The sequence below is a fragment of the Nansenia antarctica genome, assembly GCF_963989245.1.
Source record: "Nansenia antarctica genome assembly, chromosome: 5".
NCBI classification, from domain to species: Eukaryota; Metazoa; Chordata; class Actinopteri; order Argentiniformes; family Microstomatidae; genus Nansenia; species Nansenia antarctica.
The window spans coordinates 6,636,686-6,658,411 of record NC_137690.1 but is presented as its reverse complement, the minus strand read 5'-3'; the positions used below and the strand labels follow the sequence as shown (position 1 = coordinate 6,658,411).

The 21,726-nt window shown below is 45.9% G+C and overlaps 1 protein-coding gene across 1 annotated transcript in view; it reads left to right on the top strand.

Moving 5' to 3' along the window:
• Positions 1-19,111: 19,111 nt before the first annotated feature.
• The window catches only part of naaladl1 (N-acetylated alpha-linked acidic dipeptidase like 1), a gene marked incomplete at both ends in the record, with an annotated part of 13,129 nt that continues 10,514 nt past the window's right edge, over positions 19,112-21,726 (top strand). The window contains 3 exons of the mRNA XM_080532981.1: positions 19,112-19,308; positions 20,071-20,243; positions 21,102-21,223. Coding sequence (XP_080389107.1) covers positions 19,112-19,308; positions 20,071-20,243; positions 21,102-21,223 — 492 coding nt within the window. The remainder of the gene's footprint in view (positions 19,309-20,070; positions 20,244-21,101; positions 21,224-21,726) is intronic.

Genomic DNA, 21,726 nt, shown 5'->3' with positions numbered 1-21,726 from the left:
CAAGGATCAGCGGGCCAGTACCGTAGCGGATGTTTTGGTGAAACACTGGTTTCATTTATTTGGGCCCCCTGAGCGTATCCATTCAGACCAGGGAAGAAATGTTGAGAGTAATTGGTCCGACAGTTATGTAAGGTCTATAAGATTCGCAAGTCTCGTACTACCCCATACCATCCTCAGGGTAATGGTCAGTGTGAGCGGTTCAACCGTACACTGCATGATTTGCTGCGCACACTGCCCCCAGATCAGAAGAGATAATGGCCACGGCACCTCCCGCAGGTGACCTATGCATACAACACCACAGTGCATCAGTCCACTGGCATGACTCCCTACTTTTTAATGTTTGGCAGAGAGCCCCGGCTACCTATAGATTTTTTTCTAGGGGGGGAGGTAGAGGAGTCTGAGCAGGGCCAGGAAGACTGGGTGCAAGAGCATCAGGAGTCACTTGAGGAAGCATACAGTCATGTACGACAGCGGTTGGCTGCAAGGAGACAGTGCAGAGACGAGAAACAGGAGGAGCAAGTGAGAGACCCATCCTTAAATGAGGGAGACCTTGTGTATGTCCGGAACCATGGGGTGAGGGGCCGGAACAAGATCCAGGACGTCTGGCAATCGACCCCTTACCGGGTGGTACAGTGTCCCCCAGAACGCGGTGTTGTCTACTCTATCACTCCAGCAGTCCAGGATGGGCCAATACGGCAAGTCCATCGGACTGAGTTGAGAGGTATGCCTGTGGGTGGGCTGAGGTCGGATACAGGCCACGATACAGGAGAAGAGCAGGGGGACATAGGAGACCATGCTGAAACAGAGTTTAAACTCACAGAAGCATTGACATTGGAATCTCATTGTTTGGCTAATCCATGGGAGGGTTCATTTGGGGGTTATTTTATTTGTTGATTGTGATTGGTTAAAAGTATGCATGAGTGGAGTGATTGGTTAGATAGAAATGGGGGCGGGCTTAATGAGTGTGTTCTGGGTGACGGGAAACGAAAGGTCAGTTATAGAGAGAGATGGGAGTTGGTAAGTTGAGCTCTGAATGATTGTGTAGTTTGTTAAATCCTTTCTGTTAGTTCGTTCACTGTTTGGTTTATATGTAACTGTTTTATATGTAACACAACTGTTTTGTGTTTTGTCAGTTTTACAATCTGTTTAATAGAGGAAGAAGGAAATCAAACCGAATTGTGTCAGTCTCATCATTTCACCCGTACTGCCGGAGCAAGCAGAAGATTCACCATTCAGCTAACTAGAGGGAGAGCTGAACAATTGTAAAACACCCGCTGACGACCGCAGGAGGACGGACCGTCAGTTAGCTAAGGAAATACAAGCACGGTTGGACGCAACAGAAGCTCCGGGAGGACAAGGATCCATTCACCGGAGATAAGAGCAAGCTAAAGCCTGGTCAGGTTAGTGACGCAGCCGCCAGCCGGCAATGGAGCCGCGGCGCCCGCAACTGTAGCTAACTAGCCACTTGCTAGCTAGCGTAGAGTAGCCAACTAAGCTAGCGTTAGCCCTGTTGTTGCAATAGCGCAGCAGACACGCGGTAGAGCTTATAGCACTCAAAGCTACAGCTAACTAGGCCGGAAACGGAGCCGTGGCGCCCGCGGCTGTAGCTAACTAGCCACTTGCTAGCCAGCGTAGCATTAGCAAACTAAGCTAGCGTTAGCCCTGTTGTCGCAATAGCGCAGCAGGCACGCGGTAGAGCTTATAGCACTCAAAGCTACAGCTAGCTAGGCAGGCAAGGAGTGAAACAATCCACGGCTAGCTTCAACTGGTTAACCCAACTGCAAGAATCCACAGCCAGCTAGGCTAACCTACAAGACCCACCAAGAAAGGAATTGCGAGCTAATAGCAGCTACCCAGAGAGCTACCCACACCCAGCACTCTTCTCTGTGACTCTATTGACTGTTTGCATTAAAATAGGTTTGTGTGTACCTGGGTATTAAGTCGTCGGGGGGAGGAAAATCCTCTCCCACTTTATTATTTTATTTTAGCAGTATCCCTGGGATGACCCCACGGTGAACCTGGTTCCGCTGCCGAAGACTAGTTAAGGAAGTGCAGGGACCAGCGCAAATCAGCTCAGGGAGTCAGAGAGGGCTGAAGATATAAGATAGAAAGACGAAACAGGTACACACAAGTTATTTCTGAGTCGCAGGCAGAATGGAGGCACTAAAGACCGAAAGGGAAAAGTTGGCAGTCACTTTTGAGAGAGGATATCGCCACATCATCAGGTCAGTGGCATTGATGGGCGAAGATGACATGAAACGCGAGTGGATAGCGCTCCTGTCAAACGCGAAAGACCTAAACTCTGCAGACGACAATTATGAGGAAGGTTTGCAGGCCAAGGCAAGTCAGGAACTTGAGACAGGTAACAGTCAGCTTCTTCAAGACATCACCAATGCCGCTGAGGAGAGAGCTCAGAAGGTTGAACAGGTCGGTCACGTCTTAAAGGCCAACATGTGGACAAGGTTCGCGGGAATCGAACTTTCATCCACAATTAGACGAGCAGAACGGAGTCACGAAGGCGCGAAGAGGATCAGTCTAGAAGAGGCAACCCACGACGTTTGTAAAGAACGAAGCACACTCACAGAGAACCTCATCATCAAAGCGCGAAGTCTGCTATCAAGCTGGGGAGAGTGGATCCCAGTAGTTGAGGTGTGCAACACGAGAAAGTCACTAGAGGAGCTGGAGGACAAAAGGGATGAACTTTGGGAAAAGTATGTGACTGAATTTGGAAGAATTGAGAAGGAGAATACTGACAAAATGGCCGACAAGGCCGCCGCAGCAAAGCAAATGGCCACCGACGCTCTCGCCGAAGATGAGAGGAAAAGGGCCGACGTTCTCGCCGAAGAAGAGGCCAAAGATCGAGCGACAAATAGAGAAAGGGCCGACGCTCTCGCCGAAGATGAGAGGAAAAGGGCCGACGCTCTCGCCGAAGAAGAGGCCAAAGATCGAGCGACAAATAGAGAAAATAAAGAAGCTATTGCCAAGCTGGAAAGGAAAGCCGCTGAGGCAAGACTGAAGTCAGCTGATAGCGTGGCCGAGTTTGAGAAGGAGACAGCGAAGGTGAAATTGGGGGCCGAAGAAGAGATCGCTGAGGCAAGGCAGAAGGCGGCCGTGATTGAGTGGAAGGCAGCAGAAATAGCCGCTCAAGAGCGCGCCAAACTACTGGAGGCTCAGCGGGAAGCATGGGAACAGGACCGGAAGGCAGGGCTGGAGAGCGCCACATATGGAGGCAACCGCACTGGAGCCATCCCCAAGATCAAACTCCCTCCAACAAGGCTGCCCGTGTTCAGCGGGTGTATGAGAGATTTTCATCGCTGGCGGAAAGATTGGGAAAGCCTGCAGCAGCAGGGAGACCCATCGGGATCACCAGAGGTGAAGAAACTCCACCTCCTCGAGAGCATAGACCGAAGGGTTTTCGAGGAGCTAAAACTCTCGAGCTACCGCTCAGCGGAGGACGTATTCAAAGCCTTGGAGAATCGGTTTGGAGACAAGGCAACCATCGCGCTGCAAATTATTGAGGAATTGGAAAGAATACCAGCGGTAAAAGGAAACCAGCCGAGGAAAGCGATCGACCTTATTCAGGCAGTGGAAAGAGCCCTCATGGACCTGACTGACTTAGGAGAAGTGGGCGCTATGAAGAACCCACTTGTAATTAAGGCCATCGAGAGCAAACTGCCAGATCGCGTGCAGGAAGGCTGGTTTACCTTTGTAACCGAACCCGAAAACCAAGTCACCCCAGACAAGCAATTCGATGCTCTTCTTCTGTTTCTGAAAAGGCAGGAAGTAATCCTCGAAAGGATGGCGCGAATCCGAGGCTCCACAGAAACCTCTGGGGGAACACCGGAGAGGCCAGTCAGATGGGAGAAGAGGGCATTCACGAGGGCCACGGAGAAAGACTCACCGGTAGATGAAGAAGAGGAAGAACATCGAGGTGAAACCAGAGTGACGGGCAGAAACTCGGAAAGAAGAGAAGAGTGTGACATCTGTGGAAGCGATCAGCACGGTGGCAAAATATTCTTCTGCCAAAAGTTCAAGAGTGTCAGTCTGGCAGAGAAACGAGCCATAGCAAGGCAAAGCAAAGCCTGTCAGAAATGTTTGGGCATGCACAGCGCCGACGGGGAGTGTAGTAACCGGTACCTGTGCAGAATGTGCAAGCAAAATGAAGGAGGGGCGAGTCATCACTACCTTCTGTGTCCCAAGTGGAATGAGGGAAAGAAGACAGGGCCAGGGTTCTCTGATGAGCAACGGGAAGTCCTGGACTCTTTGGGACTCAACCCTGAACAGGAAAGGAGGGTGAACGCATTCACCAGTAAGGCTTCGATGACGCTGAGCACGGGCGCAGAAGGCGGGGGTCTCTTCGCGGAGAATGGGCCAGAGGAACATCCAGTACTAATGATGACATTGATAGTCAAAACAGAAGCAGGAAATGCCCTGGGAACCCTCATAGACCTCGCCTCCGACACAAATTATATCACCAACCGGGCCGCCGATCGGCTCCAACTGGAGCGGAGGCAAGTAACACTGACTGTGCAGGGGGTCGGTGGAATGAAGGTCAGGGTCAAGACTAACAAATACCTGCTAAAGGTCAGGGCGTGGAGCAACAACAGATGGAGTCCCCACGAGATGGTATGCTACGGGCTCGACACAATCGCTCGTGCAGACAAGGTCATCAGTCCAGAGCGACTGTGTAAGTTCTTCCCTGGGGTCGAGAAGAAAGAGCTGGTCCGACCTAAGGAAATCGAGCTCTTGATCAGCCACCGAGAGGGACGACTCGCTCCACGGTGGAGAAGAGGGACGGGAGACTTAGTGCTGTGGGACGGGCCTCTGGGGAAGACCGTGGGAGGAACGCACCCAGACCTGTTTGAAAGTTGGGAAAGATCCGCACACAACTCCCAGACGCACTTTGCACGTTCTCTGAAAACGGAGGCAGTAAGATTTGAGGAGATCCCCTGCAAGACGCCCAGCGCAAAAGAAGAGGATGGAGACCAGAAGCCGCAAGGTCATGAAAAGACCGGGAGAACAGCTGCAAGCAGCAAAGAGGTCCTCGAGTGGTGGAGCTGGGATAGCATCAGCGCCGCGTGCGAGCCAAAGTGCGGAGGGTGTCGCTGCGGAGGGTGTCGCTGCGGAAATTGTCAGCCGGGCGGGAAAGAGATGACTCTCGCAGAGGAAAAGAAGATCAAAACCTACGCAATTACCCGCGTCTACATCGGGGACAAGCCAGCCGGATGCATCGCCCAGCTGGCCATGAGGAAGACGGCAAGGCTGCCAGAGGTCGCCCACCTAAAAGAAGAGCGGAGAGCGCTTGAGGAGGACACCTATGTAGACGACATTCTAGCGTCTCATGGCGACAGGAGAGAGCTGAGGAGCATCACGGAGGGAATCGAGAGGACGCTCAACGCTGGAGGTTTCGCTCCGGAACCACGGATCCAGTCGGGTCAAAGTGGGAGGAGCAAAGAGGGCCAGCCTGCAGAAACGAGGGCCAATGTGGAGCCAGAGTCAGAGGTGTTGGTGCTGGCTGATCAGCTGAGCGAAGAAACATCCAGGGGAGTGGCTGTAAGTGCTCGAGACAGCGTGAGCATGCTGCAACGGAAAGCGTTCACTGCAACTGTAACACGCGCTCAGGCGAGGAAGGGGCTGGACCCGAAATGCGCCATTGAGGAGGAAGCAAATGCGAAGGGGACATCCACACCGGTTGGGAGTTCCAGGGACCTCGAGCATGAGAGGGAGAGGCTTTGGGGCGCTGCTCTCATGGACCTGATTGAGCCAGAACGCTTCAGTGAAATAGGCAGGCTCATTCGGGTAGTTGGGTGGGTCCGGCGAGCTGTTAGGCAGTGGTTGTTTTGCAGGAGGGCTCCAGAAGACGCAAAGTGGGAGGCTACTCGCCTGAGGGAGACAAGAAGCGGAGTTAGCCTCGGCGTCCAGGAAGAAGTGGGACGGTTTTGGCGACAGTGGAGTCAACTAGCTGGGCCCGGACTTCTCATCCGCACCAAGTGGCACAGAGAAGCCCGAAATGTGGCCGTGGGAGACGTGGTCTGGTTGGCTGACCAAAATGCCCTAAGGGGGCAATTCCGCCTGGGGCGGGTGGTGGAAGCGAGGCCAGACGAAAAGGGGTTGGTTCGGGACGTAAGAGTGAGGGCTTGCCTAAGCCAGCCTGGGAGCTTCAGGACGAAGAAGGAGCGAAGGCCGCGATCTCTTCCCAACGCTCGACCGAGACGTCAGGCGGGTGGTCGTGCTGTTTCCCGTGGAGGAGCAGTAAAAATGACTGTATTGAAGAGAGGGAAAGTTGTGGTCCATTTAGTTATAAAGGACCAATGGACCAAGTGGGAGGTGTTTGGCTAATCCATGGGAGGGTTCATTTGGGGGTTATTTTATTTGTTGATTGTGATTGGTTAAAAGTATGCATGAGTGGAGTGATTGGTTAGATAGAAATGGGGGCGGGCTTAATGAGTGTGTTCTGGGTGACGGGAAACGAAAGGTCAGTTATAGAGAGAGATGGGAGTTGGTAAGTTGAGCTCTGAATGATTGTGTAGTTTGTTAAATCCTTTCTGTTAGTTCGTTCACTGTTTGGTTTATATGTAACTGTTTTATATGTAACACAACTGTTTTGTGTTTTGTCAGTTTTACAATCTGTTTAATAGAGGAAGAAGGAAATCAAACCGAATTGTGTCAGTCTCATCATTTCACCCGTACTGCCGGAGCAAGCAGAAGATTCACCATTCAGCTAACTAGAGGGAGAGCTGAACACTCATAGTGAGGAGTCACTGTCAGAATCTGAGTTTTGCCCAGAGGCTGAGGTGGGTGAAGGAGAAGAGGAGGAGATAGAAACACCAGGGTCCCCAGTGGTAGTTGAGGGCCCCCGAAAGTCTACTAGAATTACTGCAGGCAAACACAGTAATCTTTTTCGACTTCCAAAATCCGTAACACCGGATGTTGATGGATCAGATAATGTATAGTGTTCTTTTCCTCATTTGAGAGTTTTCCCCACTGTATTTTTTAATCAGTACATCGTCGGGGCGCCGATTCATTTGGAGGGGGAGATATGTGGCGGGTGGCGCCAATAGGAAAAGGGGAGGTGCCCAAAGGAAAGCACTTAGGGCTCACCTTAGGGGGAACGCCAGAGCGCAGCCGTGTGATCAGGTCGGAGGTAAGGTAGTTGCACACCTTACTCCATGCTGACAGGCAGAGATCAAGAGGTAGGCCGCAGCCTATGGCTATTTTCTGTGCGTAGCGTTTTATATTATTTCTTTGATTGTATGTAATATTGATGGTGTGATGTATTACAGGTCACCTACTTCCCTGCTGGGTTGAAGGCGGCTGGTAGTCGCTGGTAGGACGCTGCCATCGACGTACCAGGTATTTTAATGTATTCGTCATGTAAATTGAATCATTATGTATTTTAATATTTTAAATATTCTAAATTTCGTTGTTTGGTACCTGTACTGTAGCAATGACAATAAAGACCATTCATTCATTCAATATGTCGGTAATAGTGTTTTAAGATTGTTCATTTGTGTTTCCTCCAGAGCATCAGTGCAGCCAGCTGCTCTTGCCGTGAGACGTTTTGTTTGGTTAAAGTTTATGTTCTTATCTAGTCCGCCTGGGCAAGTGTGCCGGTAGCGGGGCGGACTAGTTTTTCTTTTTTGTTTGTTTGTTTGTTTGTTTGTTTGTTATTTAAATCCGCTTTTCCCCCACCATTGCCACTTCACCGGGTTAATCCCAGTTCGACCATCAGGGCAGGTTTGAGTGTGCTATATTTATAGATGATTGCAGTGAATCCTATCACGTGTGTAAACTTGTTCACCCAGAGTGTCAAAGTATTTCCCTATGGGTGTGTGCAGTGAACAACCCTTTTCTACAGTGTGTAGCCTATTGTGTGCAGTGAATATAACACCTGCCCTGGTAACAATAACTGAGGTTCTTTGGAGAGAGGTCAATGTGGGCCTGGATTGTGAACTAATGTAATAAAACTATTTTCTATTTAAAGTACATTCTCAACTGTCATTCTTATGCTAGGGACCTATATGGTGGGTGTAACATGTATAACGTGTTCAATGATGAGGATTGATGTATCTGGCTGATCCTATTTGCTGTAGATGGGTGGTTTAATGTGATCATCACAAGATCGGTCGGTCATACTGTATACCTTTTGCAAGTTTACTGATTGCGTGCCAGTCTCGTAATTTTTGTTACGTAGGTTATTTTATTTTATTGTTGCTCTTGTAAGTGTGCCGGGTTGGTGCCAATTATTGACCTGTGTGCATGGTAATGCACAACTTGGCTTCTCCATGCTATAAAGGGGTGGTTTAAAAAATAAAACACAGAAATTGGATGACAGGTTTGTAATAAACCAACTTCGCCTGTGTTATGTTATTTGCTGCATTCTGATAATTTTAGGTCTAATCTTCATCAGTAGGCAACGTGTCCAATTTAGCCTCTGCCACCTCCTATGCATGTCAGTGTTGCATGACGAATACCATAGCATATTGGATTATCAAAAATAGTTAATAGTAATTGTGCCCCCCCATGCAGTTCATTGGCCCACCCTAAGACTGGGCCCTGGTGACGGGTCTGCGTGCCTCTGTCTAACATGCATACATTCAAAACGTTTAGGTGAAAGGGGGCACGAGGTGACATAGCACATAGGCCTACTGTACATCGTTTTACTTTCAATTTCAGCTGCGAATCAAATCAATGAATGAACAATGCCACACCACACTATATCAATGTAAGCAACACATGCTTCGATCACGTAGTATTTGATTGGTCTGTAAATAATCGTTTTTTTTTTTTTTTTTTTTTTACTTGCTAATAATTGTTACTGTACTTACGGAGTCGCTTCGGGAACGGCAGAGTTCAGACAAGACATTACTGAAAGTGAAAATAACATGTAGCCAGATCATGTGCCTGCCGGGACATCTGAATAGTCAAACGTGCTATGAACGCATCAGATCATTTGAGGACATTGGCTACATGTCAACAGCGACTGAGTGGACAGGTCGGATAAACACAACATTGATATTATTACAACACTTGGTGAAGTGTGTTATCATCGCTCAGGCTATACAGGAAGTTGCTACAATAAAAAAAAGCCATCATTGTCTTGCAGTGCGTACAACCGACCACTAGAGTGCAGCAGTAGGCCAATAGCCATGCAAAAAGTCCAAATAATAATAATAATAATAATAATAATAATAATAATAATAATAATAGTAACTTGTTATTTGTATAGCGCTTTTCCTGCAAGCGTTGCAGATCAAATTGCTCCAATCATTATATAATCATAATTTAATAATGTTTTCATTTAAAGGCAATATTAAAAATATGGGTTTTTAGTCTTGACTTGAACATATTTGTTGAGGTTGCATCCCTAATGTAAACTGGCAGTGCATTCCACAATTTGGGAGGTAATATCCACATATTTTTTAAGGATACTTTTATGATCGATTTATGAGTTTGTTCAGGTTCAGTTGAACTTCTGTCAGCACAGCAGGTAGCGCCGCGGTGTGGAAGGAGAGGGGCGTGGTGCGCCCCCAGTAATTGTGACGTCAAAGTGCGCCTCCAATACGTGTGACATCATACAACGCCTATAATATCGTAGTACTGCAGAGATCGGTTCGTGATTTGTTGGCGAAGGACACGGTCGATTCTTAATAGGACTGGTTGTTAAAATCCCTAAATATTCAGCACAACAATTGAGTGGAGTTGGAGATGTCCTCTTGGGTGGAGTGGAATTTGGCAATGATCACCTGGTGCCACCAGTACGACACATCTTCAGTTGTGGTCCCCGACCTCATTGGGTGTTATACTACTCGATCTTTTCAGCTTGTAAAGCGTCTTTGAGTGTCTAGAAAAGCGCTATATAAGTATAATGTATTATTTTTATTATTATTATTATTCAATGTTTAAAATGTATTTATTGATTTTAAATGTTCTCACAGCTCTTGAACATCATGAAATAAGAATGGATGACAATATAAACGCTAAAAAACTAAGAAGACCCAAGCTCAAAGTAAGTTTCCAAACATGACTTTATTAAATAATTTTTCTTGGATGTAGTCTATCCCATATTTCATTTGGTTTGATATGGTACAAATAAAGCTTTGTATGTATAATACAAAGCTTTATTTGAGCCATATCCAACCAAACGAGATTATATACATATTGTGCAGTTATATGAATATTAGGGATCAAAATGTAATATTATTGGGTATAATTCAGTAGCTCAGAATTGCCATTATATCCTTTTTAATTTCTATCCTATCCTTTTACTCTACATCAGCCTGCGACCTTCCGTGCTATCCAGGAGCCAGGGCCCCTGAACCACGGAGGGTGGCTTCCAGCTCTGGTGGTCAATGAGAGACCACTCCACCGCACAGAGGATAAACCCCTGAAGGTAGGATTTCTCTTAGAGCGAGTCAATTATTTGCTTGGCTTCAAAATTGACATTTTTGTTCCCTTCCTCTGGGAACAGATCCATTCTAACGGGCCCAGAAATCATGACTCACTCATGATTTTAAAACTCTGTTCTCGGTTTTATTACATTCCTTGGAGTAGGCTACCTACCGTAAGCTGCTGGAGTGTTGGGCTGGGGGGCTTAGGTGGCGTAGCGGGTTAAGCGCTGACCATGTAACCGCAGGGTCCCCTGTTCGATTCCGGCCGGGGACATATCCTGCATGTCATCCCTCCTCTCTCTCTCACCCATCCTTCCTGTCTAAATCTTCACTGTAACTGTCAATAAAAATGAAAAATATGAGTGGGACTGCCCCACTCAGAAAAAAGAACTTTAAAAAAAAGGAGTGTTGGGCTTCATATTAGATTTAGTGTCATCAGCAGTCATAGATTAGTCTGCTTCTATGGTGATATGGTTTTTACTCTACTGTTGTTGTTGTCTCAGGACCTGGTGCCGAGGCCTCCAAGTGGGCCCAAACCCAGCCGCAAGGCCAGACGCAAGGCTGAGGTTGCCAGGGCAGCCAGAGCCTCAAAAGAGGCCAAGGCTGCTGAAGAAGCCATCAAAGCTGCAAGATGGCGACAGACAGCTGGAGCCAGCTCAGAGCTGGACATGCTGCAACTTCCAAAGCTTGAAAGAATAGTTAGCAACCCCGTCCCCGTCCTCCCTTCAATAACACCTTTATTGAAAGGTTCAGTTCTATTCCACACCACTACTAGTATGCCCTTGAGTAAGGCACCTAGCCCTCAGTTGCTCCAACATAGTTACCGTAAGTGTTGACCAAGATACCTTTATGTGTTATGTTCACACTGATATACAGTACCAGTCAAAAGTTTGGACACACTTTCCCATTCAGTTGAGTGGGAGAGTGTGTCCAATCTTTTGACTGGTACCGTAATTCTGAAAAATTATTTAGGGTTAGGATCGATCAATCACAACTTGACTTTCTTCTTCCTGTAGGAGTTCTCCCAGGAATCAAAGCCAATCAGGATTCTTTCACCATTTCAGTGCCAGTCACCCCACAGGAGACTACAGGTAGGTGTTTGTGATTACCTCTTATGATATTCCTGATATGATGTCTGATGAGGCCATACTGTAGCATTGTTGCGGTGGTTACAAGGTGGTGTGATATCTGATTGTGTTCTGTTTCCGCACTATTCAGTCCACCGACTGACCCCAGAGAGTGGGAAGAGTGGATATTCCACTCTATCTCCAGTTAACCCCCTTACCACAGAGGTGGGGAGTGACGCCACCTCTCTGGAGGCCACGCCCCAGTCCCTTATCGGTGGGGAAGTGTTTACAGTGGAAGAGCTCTTGATGTCTCATATGTAAGTCCTACTGTGAACTTCCTTAACCTTCCTCTTCTGTTTGTTTCATTTTCCAACTTTGCTACTTTCGGTCAAAATTGACCGGTGTGTTTTGCACAGTGATATCTCTGGAACCCCTTATCCAATTTTGATGGTTGACATCTCATTTGAACAGTCAAAGCAAGTAGAATCAAGGGGTGGCAGAATGGGACCAGGGGTTAATTTCATATTATAATTTTGCAGCAAGTTCAAAGTTAGTGTTTACTGTACATTACTGTATATTATAAAAATGCCTGCCATGTTGGCTGTGTGTACTGGAGATGGAAATTATTTAGTTAGTGTTGTAGCTGGGATTCTTCCCGTTCCATCGATGCATTGATTTGATACAGGCAAGCCAGTGTTTCATTGTGTAGCCTACTTTCATCTTTCATTTTCCAACTTTGCTACTTTCGGTCAAAATTATCCTATCCCCAAAATGCAATGCAATTCAATGCAATCAAGTGTATATGCTCAGGGGCCTAGGGTGGAGGATAACATAAGGTCTTGAGGCAATGGGATGAAAAACACAATATTTATGATTACAAACAAAGTCATTCGGTCAGATTTGACCGTGAACACAAGAGGGAGGTTAAGTGCAATAGAAAAAAACACAATATCCTTGTACACACTAGTTTTAGTTGTCAATATGTTTACCAGTGAAATATTTGATTAATCTGTTTTATTCATCAGTGACCAGGAACTTATCAAGCAGCTCCTGAAAAAGAGGGTACATATTTTTTTTACACAAACACTTATTAGTACTATGATTCTTCTCATCAAAATGCTGTAACTCATTCTTGCCTAACTTGTCTTTTAAATATTTATATATCAAAACCAATTAGAAATGTCACTTATACCTGACTCTCTCTCTAAGAATGTGAGCATTAACGAACTGCAATCGAGGGCAGAGGAGGTGATCGAGTGGACAGTCATTGCCTCCAATGAGGTTATTCTCCCAGCCATGACCCTCTACATGGCATACATAGATGCCCCAAATGATGACCAAGATGGCAAACCGCTGTCTGCTGTCTCTTCAGGAAATTCAGCCATAAGGACTCTGAGGGAAATAGTGCGCTCCACCACTCCTAGGCTTGGGAACAGCAGCTCAGAGTCAGAACATTCCTCCATAGGGTCAGGTAAGACCCGGGTTCCACAGGTTCTACGGAAAATTTCGGAGACGTTCCACCCGCTTCTGAGACGGAGCTCGGAGCCCAGATGCATGCTCCTGGGTGGGCAGCCCCCTAAGCACCCTTCTGAGAATCCAACAGAAGAGGACTATTGTAACATGGCAAACAAGACTGTGGCGTTGATTTTGCAAAATATCATGTTGTTTCTCGAGAGTAGCGAGACAGAACCATTCTCCCCAGCCATCCAAGATGTGGATAAGCTCTGCTCCTCCGTCTTGGAGGTCGTGATGAGGGGAAGGGGGACGTCTTGTCTCTCAGAAGAAAGGGTCTCCGGCATCTCCTCTGAGCTGTTCTGGAACGCATGTGAGGATGCAAAGGAGAAGATCCAGCGCATGTTGGACAGTGACAGTGAGAATGCGCCCCAAACACCATCATCGTGTCCTGGGTCCAACACATCTGAGGTGGCAGATTACCCCTGTCGCGAGGTAGAGGAGATGGTGTGCAAGAAGGACAGTAGTTCAGCTACATCTGGGTCTACGGAAGCCTCAGAGGGGCGGTCCCACCTCTTTGCGTCGCCACCCATGATCACACTTGTAGAGGCAATCTCAGAGGCCCTCACTGAGCATGCTCTCTTCAAGGCCAGCAGTGACCTGTCTGTGAACGAGAGGCTAGAGTTGGTCAGAGAGGTCAGTGGTCTGCTACCAGACACAGACCAGACAGCGGGAGGCTCCCAGGACAGGACCGGTGACTCTGAAGAATCATTGGCCAAGAAAATAAATATCGCATGCAACATAGTCCATGTCACCCTGGAGAACTTCGATACAGCCCAGAAGTTGGTCGGAGATCCAAATGAGGTGTTCCACCCCAGAGGAAAGAGATTCCCCTTGCTGGTGGAATGCCTCAGCGAGACCCTGTTGGGTGATGTGACTGTAGAGCTTGAGCACATGAGGACTCAGTCTCATAGCTCCAGCAGGAGCCAGACTGAGCTGGTTATGAAGGCTCTCAGTGAGGACTCCCTCCCTGTCTTTGCCCAACTGGGGAAGAGGCAACAGGAGGTGGGGCAGCCTAGCAGCCATACCAACGAGGAACAGGAGGAGGAGACTCAGCCTCCCATCTCTCCCTCGTCAACCAGGCCTGGGCTTGGCAGCGCTAGGAGCAGCCAGAGTGCTGCAATGAGGCAACAGCTTGACCTCTCTGGTCACCATATGTTCGATGCTATTGTAAGGATGGCGTACTCAGATACAAGTTGTGAATTCTCAGGTGATGAGAGTGAAGACAGTTGGTCCTTCAATGTTTCTTCTACGTCCCTGGGGAAGAGCTTAGCCACCTGGAAGCTAAACAACAGGCTTTTCGGAGGGCGAATACACTTCTTTTCAAAGCGGCTGATCTGCAAGGTATATCAGCTACTCCTGGACACCAGAATGGGCAAGGTGTCCCAGGTCAGACAGAGCAGGTCTGAGCCCGTCCTGAAGAAGACATCGAATCGGAGACTGCCGACAGACTGCCAGCAGGTCTGCACTGACCTGCTGTATTATTTTATACGGCGGGCCATCAAGAACCTCATCGAAAGGTTTTTGGAAGTGCCCCACACCCCGCCAAATGAGGAGGTCAGGCTCAATGACCATTTCAATTGGATGTGGAGGCAGGATTGGGCATCCATATCCTCAAGCGATGAGTCATGTGACAGTGACTCTACCTGGTCACCTGGAGTGACTCCATACCCAAAATGGTGCCTCGTGGGTAAGGACAATGCAGGCATGCAGTCCTCATCCTCATCCTCTATCAACCAGGACCAGAGGGCGGCGCTAGAGGCCATGTGCGAGGTTATGACCACCAAGGTGGGAGACATCCTCCGGAGGAACTGCGATAATGATGACAAGGCTAGAGCTATTGTCAACAAAGGTACATTCATAAGCTCTTTTACATAATACAAAGTGGAATAGCAAAAACTTTATATTAACCCCTCTCAGACCTGAATAATGACCCATATTTAATATTGTATTTCTTTACTATAGATCGTGAAATGAAATTTAAAGTGGCCCCTACCTGTGTGACAGCACTGTCATTACTTTAATTGTATTTATCATGCTGTCGTACATTACTCATTACATTACTGGAATTGCATCATAATAGAGTTGAGCTGGTTCTGCTATTACGTAGGTGCGATAAGGAACAACTCAAACTGTTGAATGTCCATTTCAATGGACATTAGGTCTCAATGTCCCCAAATATGGTGCTTAAAGTCACAAAGTAAATTCCCATTGTAGGCCAAATGAACAAAGGAACAGTCCTTATTCCAAGTGTTACCTAGGTACTGCATAGGTCATGCCATTCCTTTTTTGAATGTGCATTTCAAAGGACATCAGGTCTGAATTCACATTGTAGGCCAAATGTTGATAATTTCAACATTGTCTTTGTTAGGATTGGATTCTGGGGCCAAGGAGGCTGTTAGTCTCTCATCTGAGGTCAATGGTGAGGCGGCACATGCAGGGAGTTCCGTCACTGGGCGTAAGGAACTTCCAACCAAGCAGGAGGTGGTGTCCAGCTCCTCATCCCCAGTACCTTCCTCCTCAGCCTATCTGGATGAGACAGAATCTGAGGCAGAAGCCTCACAGCAGGAGGACACCCTGTCTGTGATGAGCACTGCTACACTGACTGGTGGAGAATACCAAGAGAAGGACCAAGATGGTGAGGAGGAGGAGGCTCACAGTGTCGTCGGCTCTGACACAGCCTTCCAGGCCACCATCCATGCACACATCACCATGGAACAACATGTCGATGAGGATGGTGACATCGATGATGATGATGTCTTGGAGATTGGTGAGCAAATCTCCAAGATGCCCATTGAGATGCCGACTGACAACTTCACTGGCTCGGAGAAGGCAGGCAGATGCTCACCGTCCTCCTACGGGGCAATGGACTCTCAGTGTATGGACTTCACCACGTTGTTCCACCAGTGTTCCACCAGCCCCGCAGACCCATCCCTCTCCAGGGTCCTCACCTGCTCACAGGTAGGGAGACAATAGACAGATAGATACAGATTATAGAATGTAAGACATACACAGTATATCTTATTTGTCTTTTTATAGGCTATATACAGTATATATATATATATATATATATATATATATATATATATTGTAGTATATAACGTTACAACATTTATATATATATATATATATATATGTTACGGTACATGTGGGAACACGGTACATGTGGGAAAACTAGGGTTAGGTGCTAGGGAGCTACGGTTAGGATTAGGGTTGGGGTTAGACATGCCAGCATGTACCAAGTCGACCTAGCACCTAACCCTAACCCTAGTTTTCCCACATGTACCGTGTTCCCACATGTACCGTAACATATATATATATATATATATATATATATCAGTAAAAAGACAAATAAGTTATAGAATAGAATATAAAATTGTTACATTTAAATTATTAAATTGTGGAAATGTATCAATGCCTTCATAGTGGCACAGAGTGTAATTGTAATGCACTGCCTCATATCGGTCTCTCTCTAACTTGATTCTCATTCAAGGACAAAGTGAAGTCTGTGAAAGAAGAGAAGAAGAAGAAAGGAAAGAAGAAAATGAAGGGAAAAGAGGGAAATAAGGTAAAGGACGTTCCTTTTCTGTGATTTGTTATTTTGAGTCCACAATGTAACTCAAACTTGGAGAGAACATGTTGAAAATGTAAAAGCAGAATAAAGGTGCATACAGTATGTACACTGTATGTCCAGTAGCCCACTGTAGGATAAGCCTACATTACTTTTCGATGTTTTTTCTTTCTTCACAGAAACCCTGCAAGAACATGGTGGTCCCCTCCTGCCCTAATGGTAAGAGACCATTTACAATATCTGCACAACATAATTTGTCTATTCAGCCTTCTTTTCCCACCACATTCTCCATATTACACACAATATTAGCATTAAAGGATGGAGACATTTATATGATGTTATATGACGTTATTTTATGTTATATGATGTTATATGATGTTATTTTATGTTATATGATGTTATATGATGTTATTTTATGTTATATGATGTTATATGATGTTATATGATGTTATATGATGTTATTTTATGTTATATGATGTTATATGATGTTATATTATGTTATTTTATGTTATATGATGTTATATGATGTTATATGATGTTATATGATGTTATATTATGTTGGCTGTTGTCTCTTCAGTGGCTGTTGAGACCATCTGCACCAAGAAGAAGCCGAAGAAGTCCTTCCTGGAGCGCATGTCCTCAGCGCTCTCAAAGCTCTTCTGCTTTGGGTGCAAGAAAAGGACTCACTAGGGAGCCAAAGCCTTTATTAAAGAAAAATAAATAGTACAAACAAAATTAAATGATATTTCCCCAAGCAACAAGAAGCAGCAGGTGAAAACAAGGTCCATCCCCATGGCTCCCGGACTATTTCCTGTTATGTGCAAATATTCTTTAATAAAAAGATTTGATTCGGATTCTGGACAATAAGAATGATTAACAACCTCATAATTCAGTAATACAGCCACTTACCAACAATTTACTTACTCAATACCAGCAAGCAACATACAAAACATTTTATTTAAATAATGTTTTCCTACTTCATAATGAAAGTGGGTTCAGTATAAGGGTACTAAGTAGGTATAGTGCATGCAGTGTCTACGGACTTAGAAGGTGTATTGTGGCCAGCTTGTTCTGAAAATATAATCGTTCTTTTAGCCACTGATAGGTTGGTTTCAGTCATACATGCCGGTCGAGAGACGACACTGGCGTTGCTTGTTTTCGCCACTTCGCTGCACAACATCTAGATATACTTGCCGTATACAGAGTAGATTGTCCTACAAAGACACCTAGATTTAGATTTAGTAACCTAAAAACGAATTAGACGGACCCCTATACTTTCTTTTATTTCTTTTTTTGTCTACTCGATCTCGATTTTTTTGTCTACTCGATCAATCGATATTATTATTATTATTATTATTATTATTATTATTATTATTATTATTATTATACACTGTTGACATATTTCAGGGTGGTTGACTTTACTCCAGACTCCGTTAATCTGATAGTTATGTAGTATGTGTATGCACCAGACCCAGGCCGGGGTACCCAGGCAGGACAGGGGGGTAGTAGATGGCTGGAATAACTGGGGTGTAGCCTTGTTGCTGCCCCATAGTGGTGGAACTTTGTCCTCAAAAGTGATCCATTTACATTAAATTTACATTTTTGGCATTTAGCAGATGCCTCCAAAGCGACTTACAATTAATACATTTGACAGCAAGTGAATCATCAATCCACCAGTCGTAGCAGGAAGAGTAATCTAGCTCAGGCCCGGGGCCTCCATAATAGAAGGAACAAAAATAAACAAAAAAAAACCTTTATTTAACATTTTTATCCCTGCATCAAATCAGGCATTATGATGAGAGAGTGACTGTCATCTGTGAAGGTTGCAATCTGAGCACTATGTTAGACATAGGCTGTAAAAGAACGCATTACATAACATCGTAGGATACATGGGACAGTTATTACAGGCTATCCCTGTATTGTAAACTCCTTTATGAACTTTGTTGTGGCTTTGTATGTCATCACATCCTTGTTGTATCATGAATGGGTTTCTAATCTATTGTACCATGACGATTCACTTCCTTTAGACAAATGCACTTGTTGAACATCACTTTGGATAAACATGTCTGCTAAATGTTTAAAATGCACATTAAACTTAATAAACTTAAAACGTACACTATGAGAAGAAAGAAAGAGGCATGAAACAATAACAGGCGAGAGGCTACAGTAAAGTTCAACCTGCTGAGGTCATTCAACATACGATTTACACTCACAAATACCCCAGTCTTCTCGCCAAGTGGGACAATGAGCAAAAGTGAGCTGGCCAGTGTGTGTGTGTGTGTGTGTGTGTGTGTGTGTATGTTATATATACAGTTATAGTATGTGATGGGGTCGGTGGGGGGGTAGGGGTAAAGTCCGTCCCATCTGCGGCACATTAATCAGTAAGCTGTATTGTGGGAATGACTCATGCTATTGGGGAAGACTGTTATGAACACAGCAGTGTTGGAGCACAGATCACGATCAAGAAGAAGAAGATCCAGTCACAAGACAAACAGGTTAGGTTCTGTAGGCGTTGAAAACCTGGTTCCAGGGGGAGCTTTTGCAGGACCAGGACCAGGACCAGGACCAGGATGATAATAAAGGTGTTACTGGGCGGGTTGGGTGGAGTTCTGGTGCTGACCGTGGGGATCCTAGTGGGTCACTTTGGCATCCAGAAGGGCAGTTCCACCCCTGACTGGCTCCAGGATGTGGCCCGGGATGTGGACGAGAGCCTCGTCGAGAGGTTCATCTCTGAGGTGGACAACAAACAGATCGAGGAGAACCTCAGGTGAGCCGTGTGGTCAGACCAGTCATGTGGTCATTAAACGATTAATTAATTAATTAATTAATTAAGTCAGGCGCATACTGTCCTGTAGAGGGTTGACTGTACATGTGATTTACAGCTGTGTGGTGCAACAACTCAAGTCAGACAAATAGAATAGGAATTTGACGATTTGAAAAGCAGTGTTCATGGTTGTTGATTGATGGTGAAAGAAGCATATTTAAGAACCCCCCCCCCCACACACACACACACACAGTGCCATGGTCATAATCAGAGGTTAAACACACCCTCCCCCCTCCCTGACCTCCCTTTCATTACATTACATTTTTGGCATTTAACTTAAGAGACGCCATATTCCAAAGCGACTTACAACAAATACATTTGACTAAGTAAGTGAATCATCTATCCACCAGTCTTCGTAGGAAAAAGTAATCTAAGTTCAATCCAGGGGCCATTGTCAGTCGTCTGCTAGAATAATTAATTAAATAAATAGATAATAATAAGTAGATGTCTCAGGAGAAACAGTACAGGGGGGTAGTAGATGTCTCAGGAGAAACAGTGCAGGGGAGTAGTAGATGTCTCAGGAGAAACAGTGCAGGGGGGTAGTAGATGTCTTAGGAGAAACAGTACAGGGGGGTGGTAGATGTCTCAGGAGAAACAGTGCAGGGGGGTAGTAGATGTCTTAGGAGAAACAGTGCAGGGCGGTAGTAGATGTCTCAGGAGGGACAGTTAAGGTGTAGTCTAAAGACTCCCTCTGTCCTCCGTCAGGGAGCTGACTAAAGTACCCCACATGGCCACCACGCCCGGGGACGAGCAGACGGTGCAGTACCTCCTGAGGAGGTGGCAGGACCCCGACACCGGGCTGGACCAGGCCTGGAGAGAGGAGTACAAGGTCTACCTCTCCTTCCCTGACCCCAACAACCCCAACAAGGTCACGGTTGGTAAGTCACAGATTGTGGGTTCAATTCGAGTTCGAAAAACCTCAGCCATCAATCAGTCATCAACTCAACGTGGACATGGTGGTTTGTTATCAATAGTAGATGTGTAGATGTGTCACCACTATATTATTCTCTGAAGGATGATCATGTGATAGACATAGTGCAAGTCAAGGTTAATGGTCCATTTTTATGGAAGGTTGTTTAATGGTCCATTTTTATGGAAGGTTGTTAGTGACAGAAATATGTTTATGTGTTATCCAGTGGGTACTGTATGTTTTGCGACTTGTTTTGCGACTTGTTTGACAGTTTGAGCCTCGCAAAGCACGTTGCAAAGCATATTGCAATGCAAAGAAAGTTGCAAATCATTATGCAAAGCCAAAGTTATTGAGCAATGTAGAATACATAGCACATTTTAAAGATAAACAAACTCCAGAGCCAAGACTTGGACTCTGACGCTATTTAAGAAATGTAAACAATTGCTCCCAAAGCTCAGTTGGACAGAATACATCTGTTTAATGGAGGAGAAGAAAATGCTGACTAAAATATGCTTCCAGGCTGGTGATAGCAGTGACTATGATTGGTATTAACCAATCATACAACTCAATTAGAAAGCCTCAGTCATCAACTAACTGACATCCTGACTTGAAGATATTGTTCGTTGGTTTGTTTTCAGTGGTATGTAGATGCGTCACTCTCACCCTTTTATGTTTATGGCTCCGTTCGTAAATTGGCTCTGAGAGCGCCGGAGCGCACACTGGGTTCAACGTCATAAAGGGACCAAGTAATTTGATTGGAGAAGAGGCATTCCATGAGTGCTGATCAAATTCCAGAGCGAATTTACAAACACAGCCTATGTTTCAGTGGACTCTCTGGAGGTTGTCCAGTACACCGCCAGGGAGAAGGAGGAGGCCTACACTGATGACCAACGGGATCCTGACGTGGTTCAGCCGTATGCTGCCTACTCCCCCGCTGGACACCCCAAGGTGGAATATACTTCTGTCATGTACCAAAGATAGATAGATGGATGGATAGATAGATAGATAGATAGATAGATAGATAGATAGATAGATACTACGTTATGCAGTGGGTGTAGTCTGGGGGCGACTGTGAAGCAGGAGGTAGAGCCGCCGTCTAATGATCGTAAGGTCGTCAGATCGTCAGTTCGAGCCCCGGCTGGCCACAAGTCGAAGTGTCCTTGGGCAAGACACTGAACCCCAAATTGGGTGAATGAGAGGCCATTGTATTGTAAAGCGCTTTAGAATAAGGCGCTATATAAGTCAGTCCATTTGTGTAAAGTGTCTCTCATTATCTCAGTTCCTACTGGATTTACCGTAAAGCCCAGTCATTGACCTGACACTCCATAAAAAAGAAAATCACATGATTGTTATCTCTTAACATACAGAGGGGTGAGGCTGCCTGAGCTGCAGAAGCTTTGAGGCTGATTTCAGATTCCAGTCTATGATCCCCACTGTTACACAACAGACAC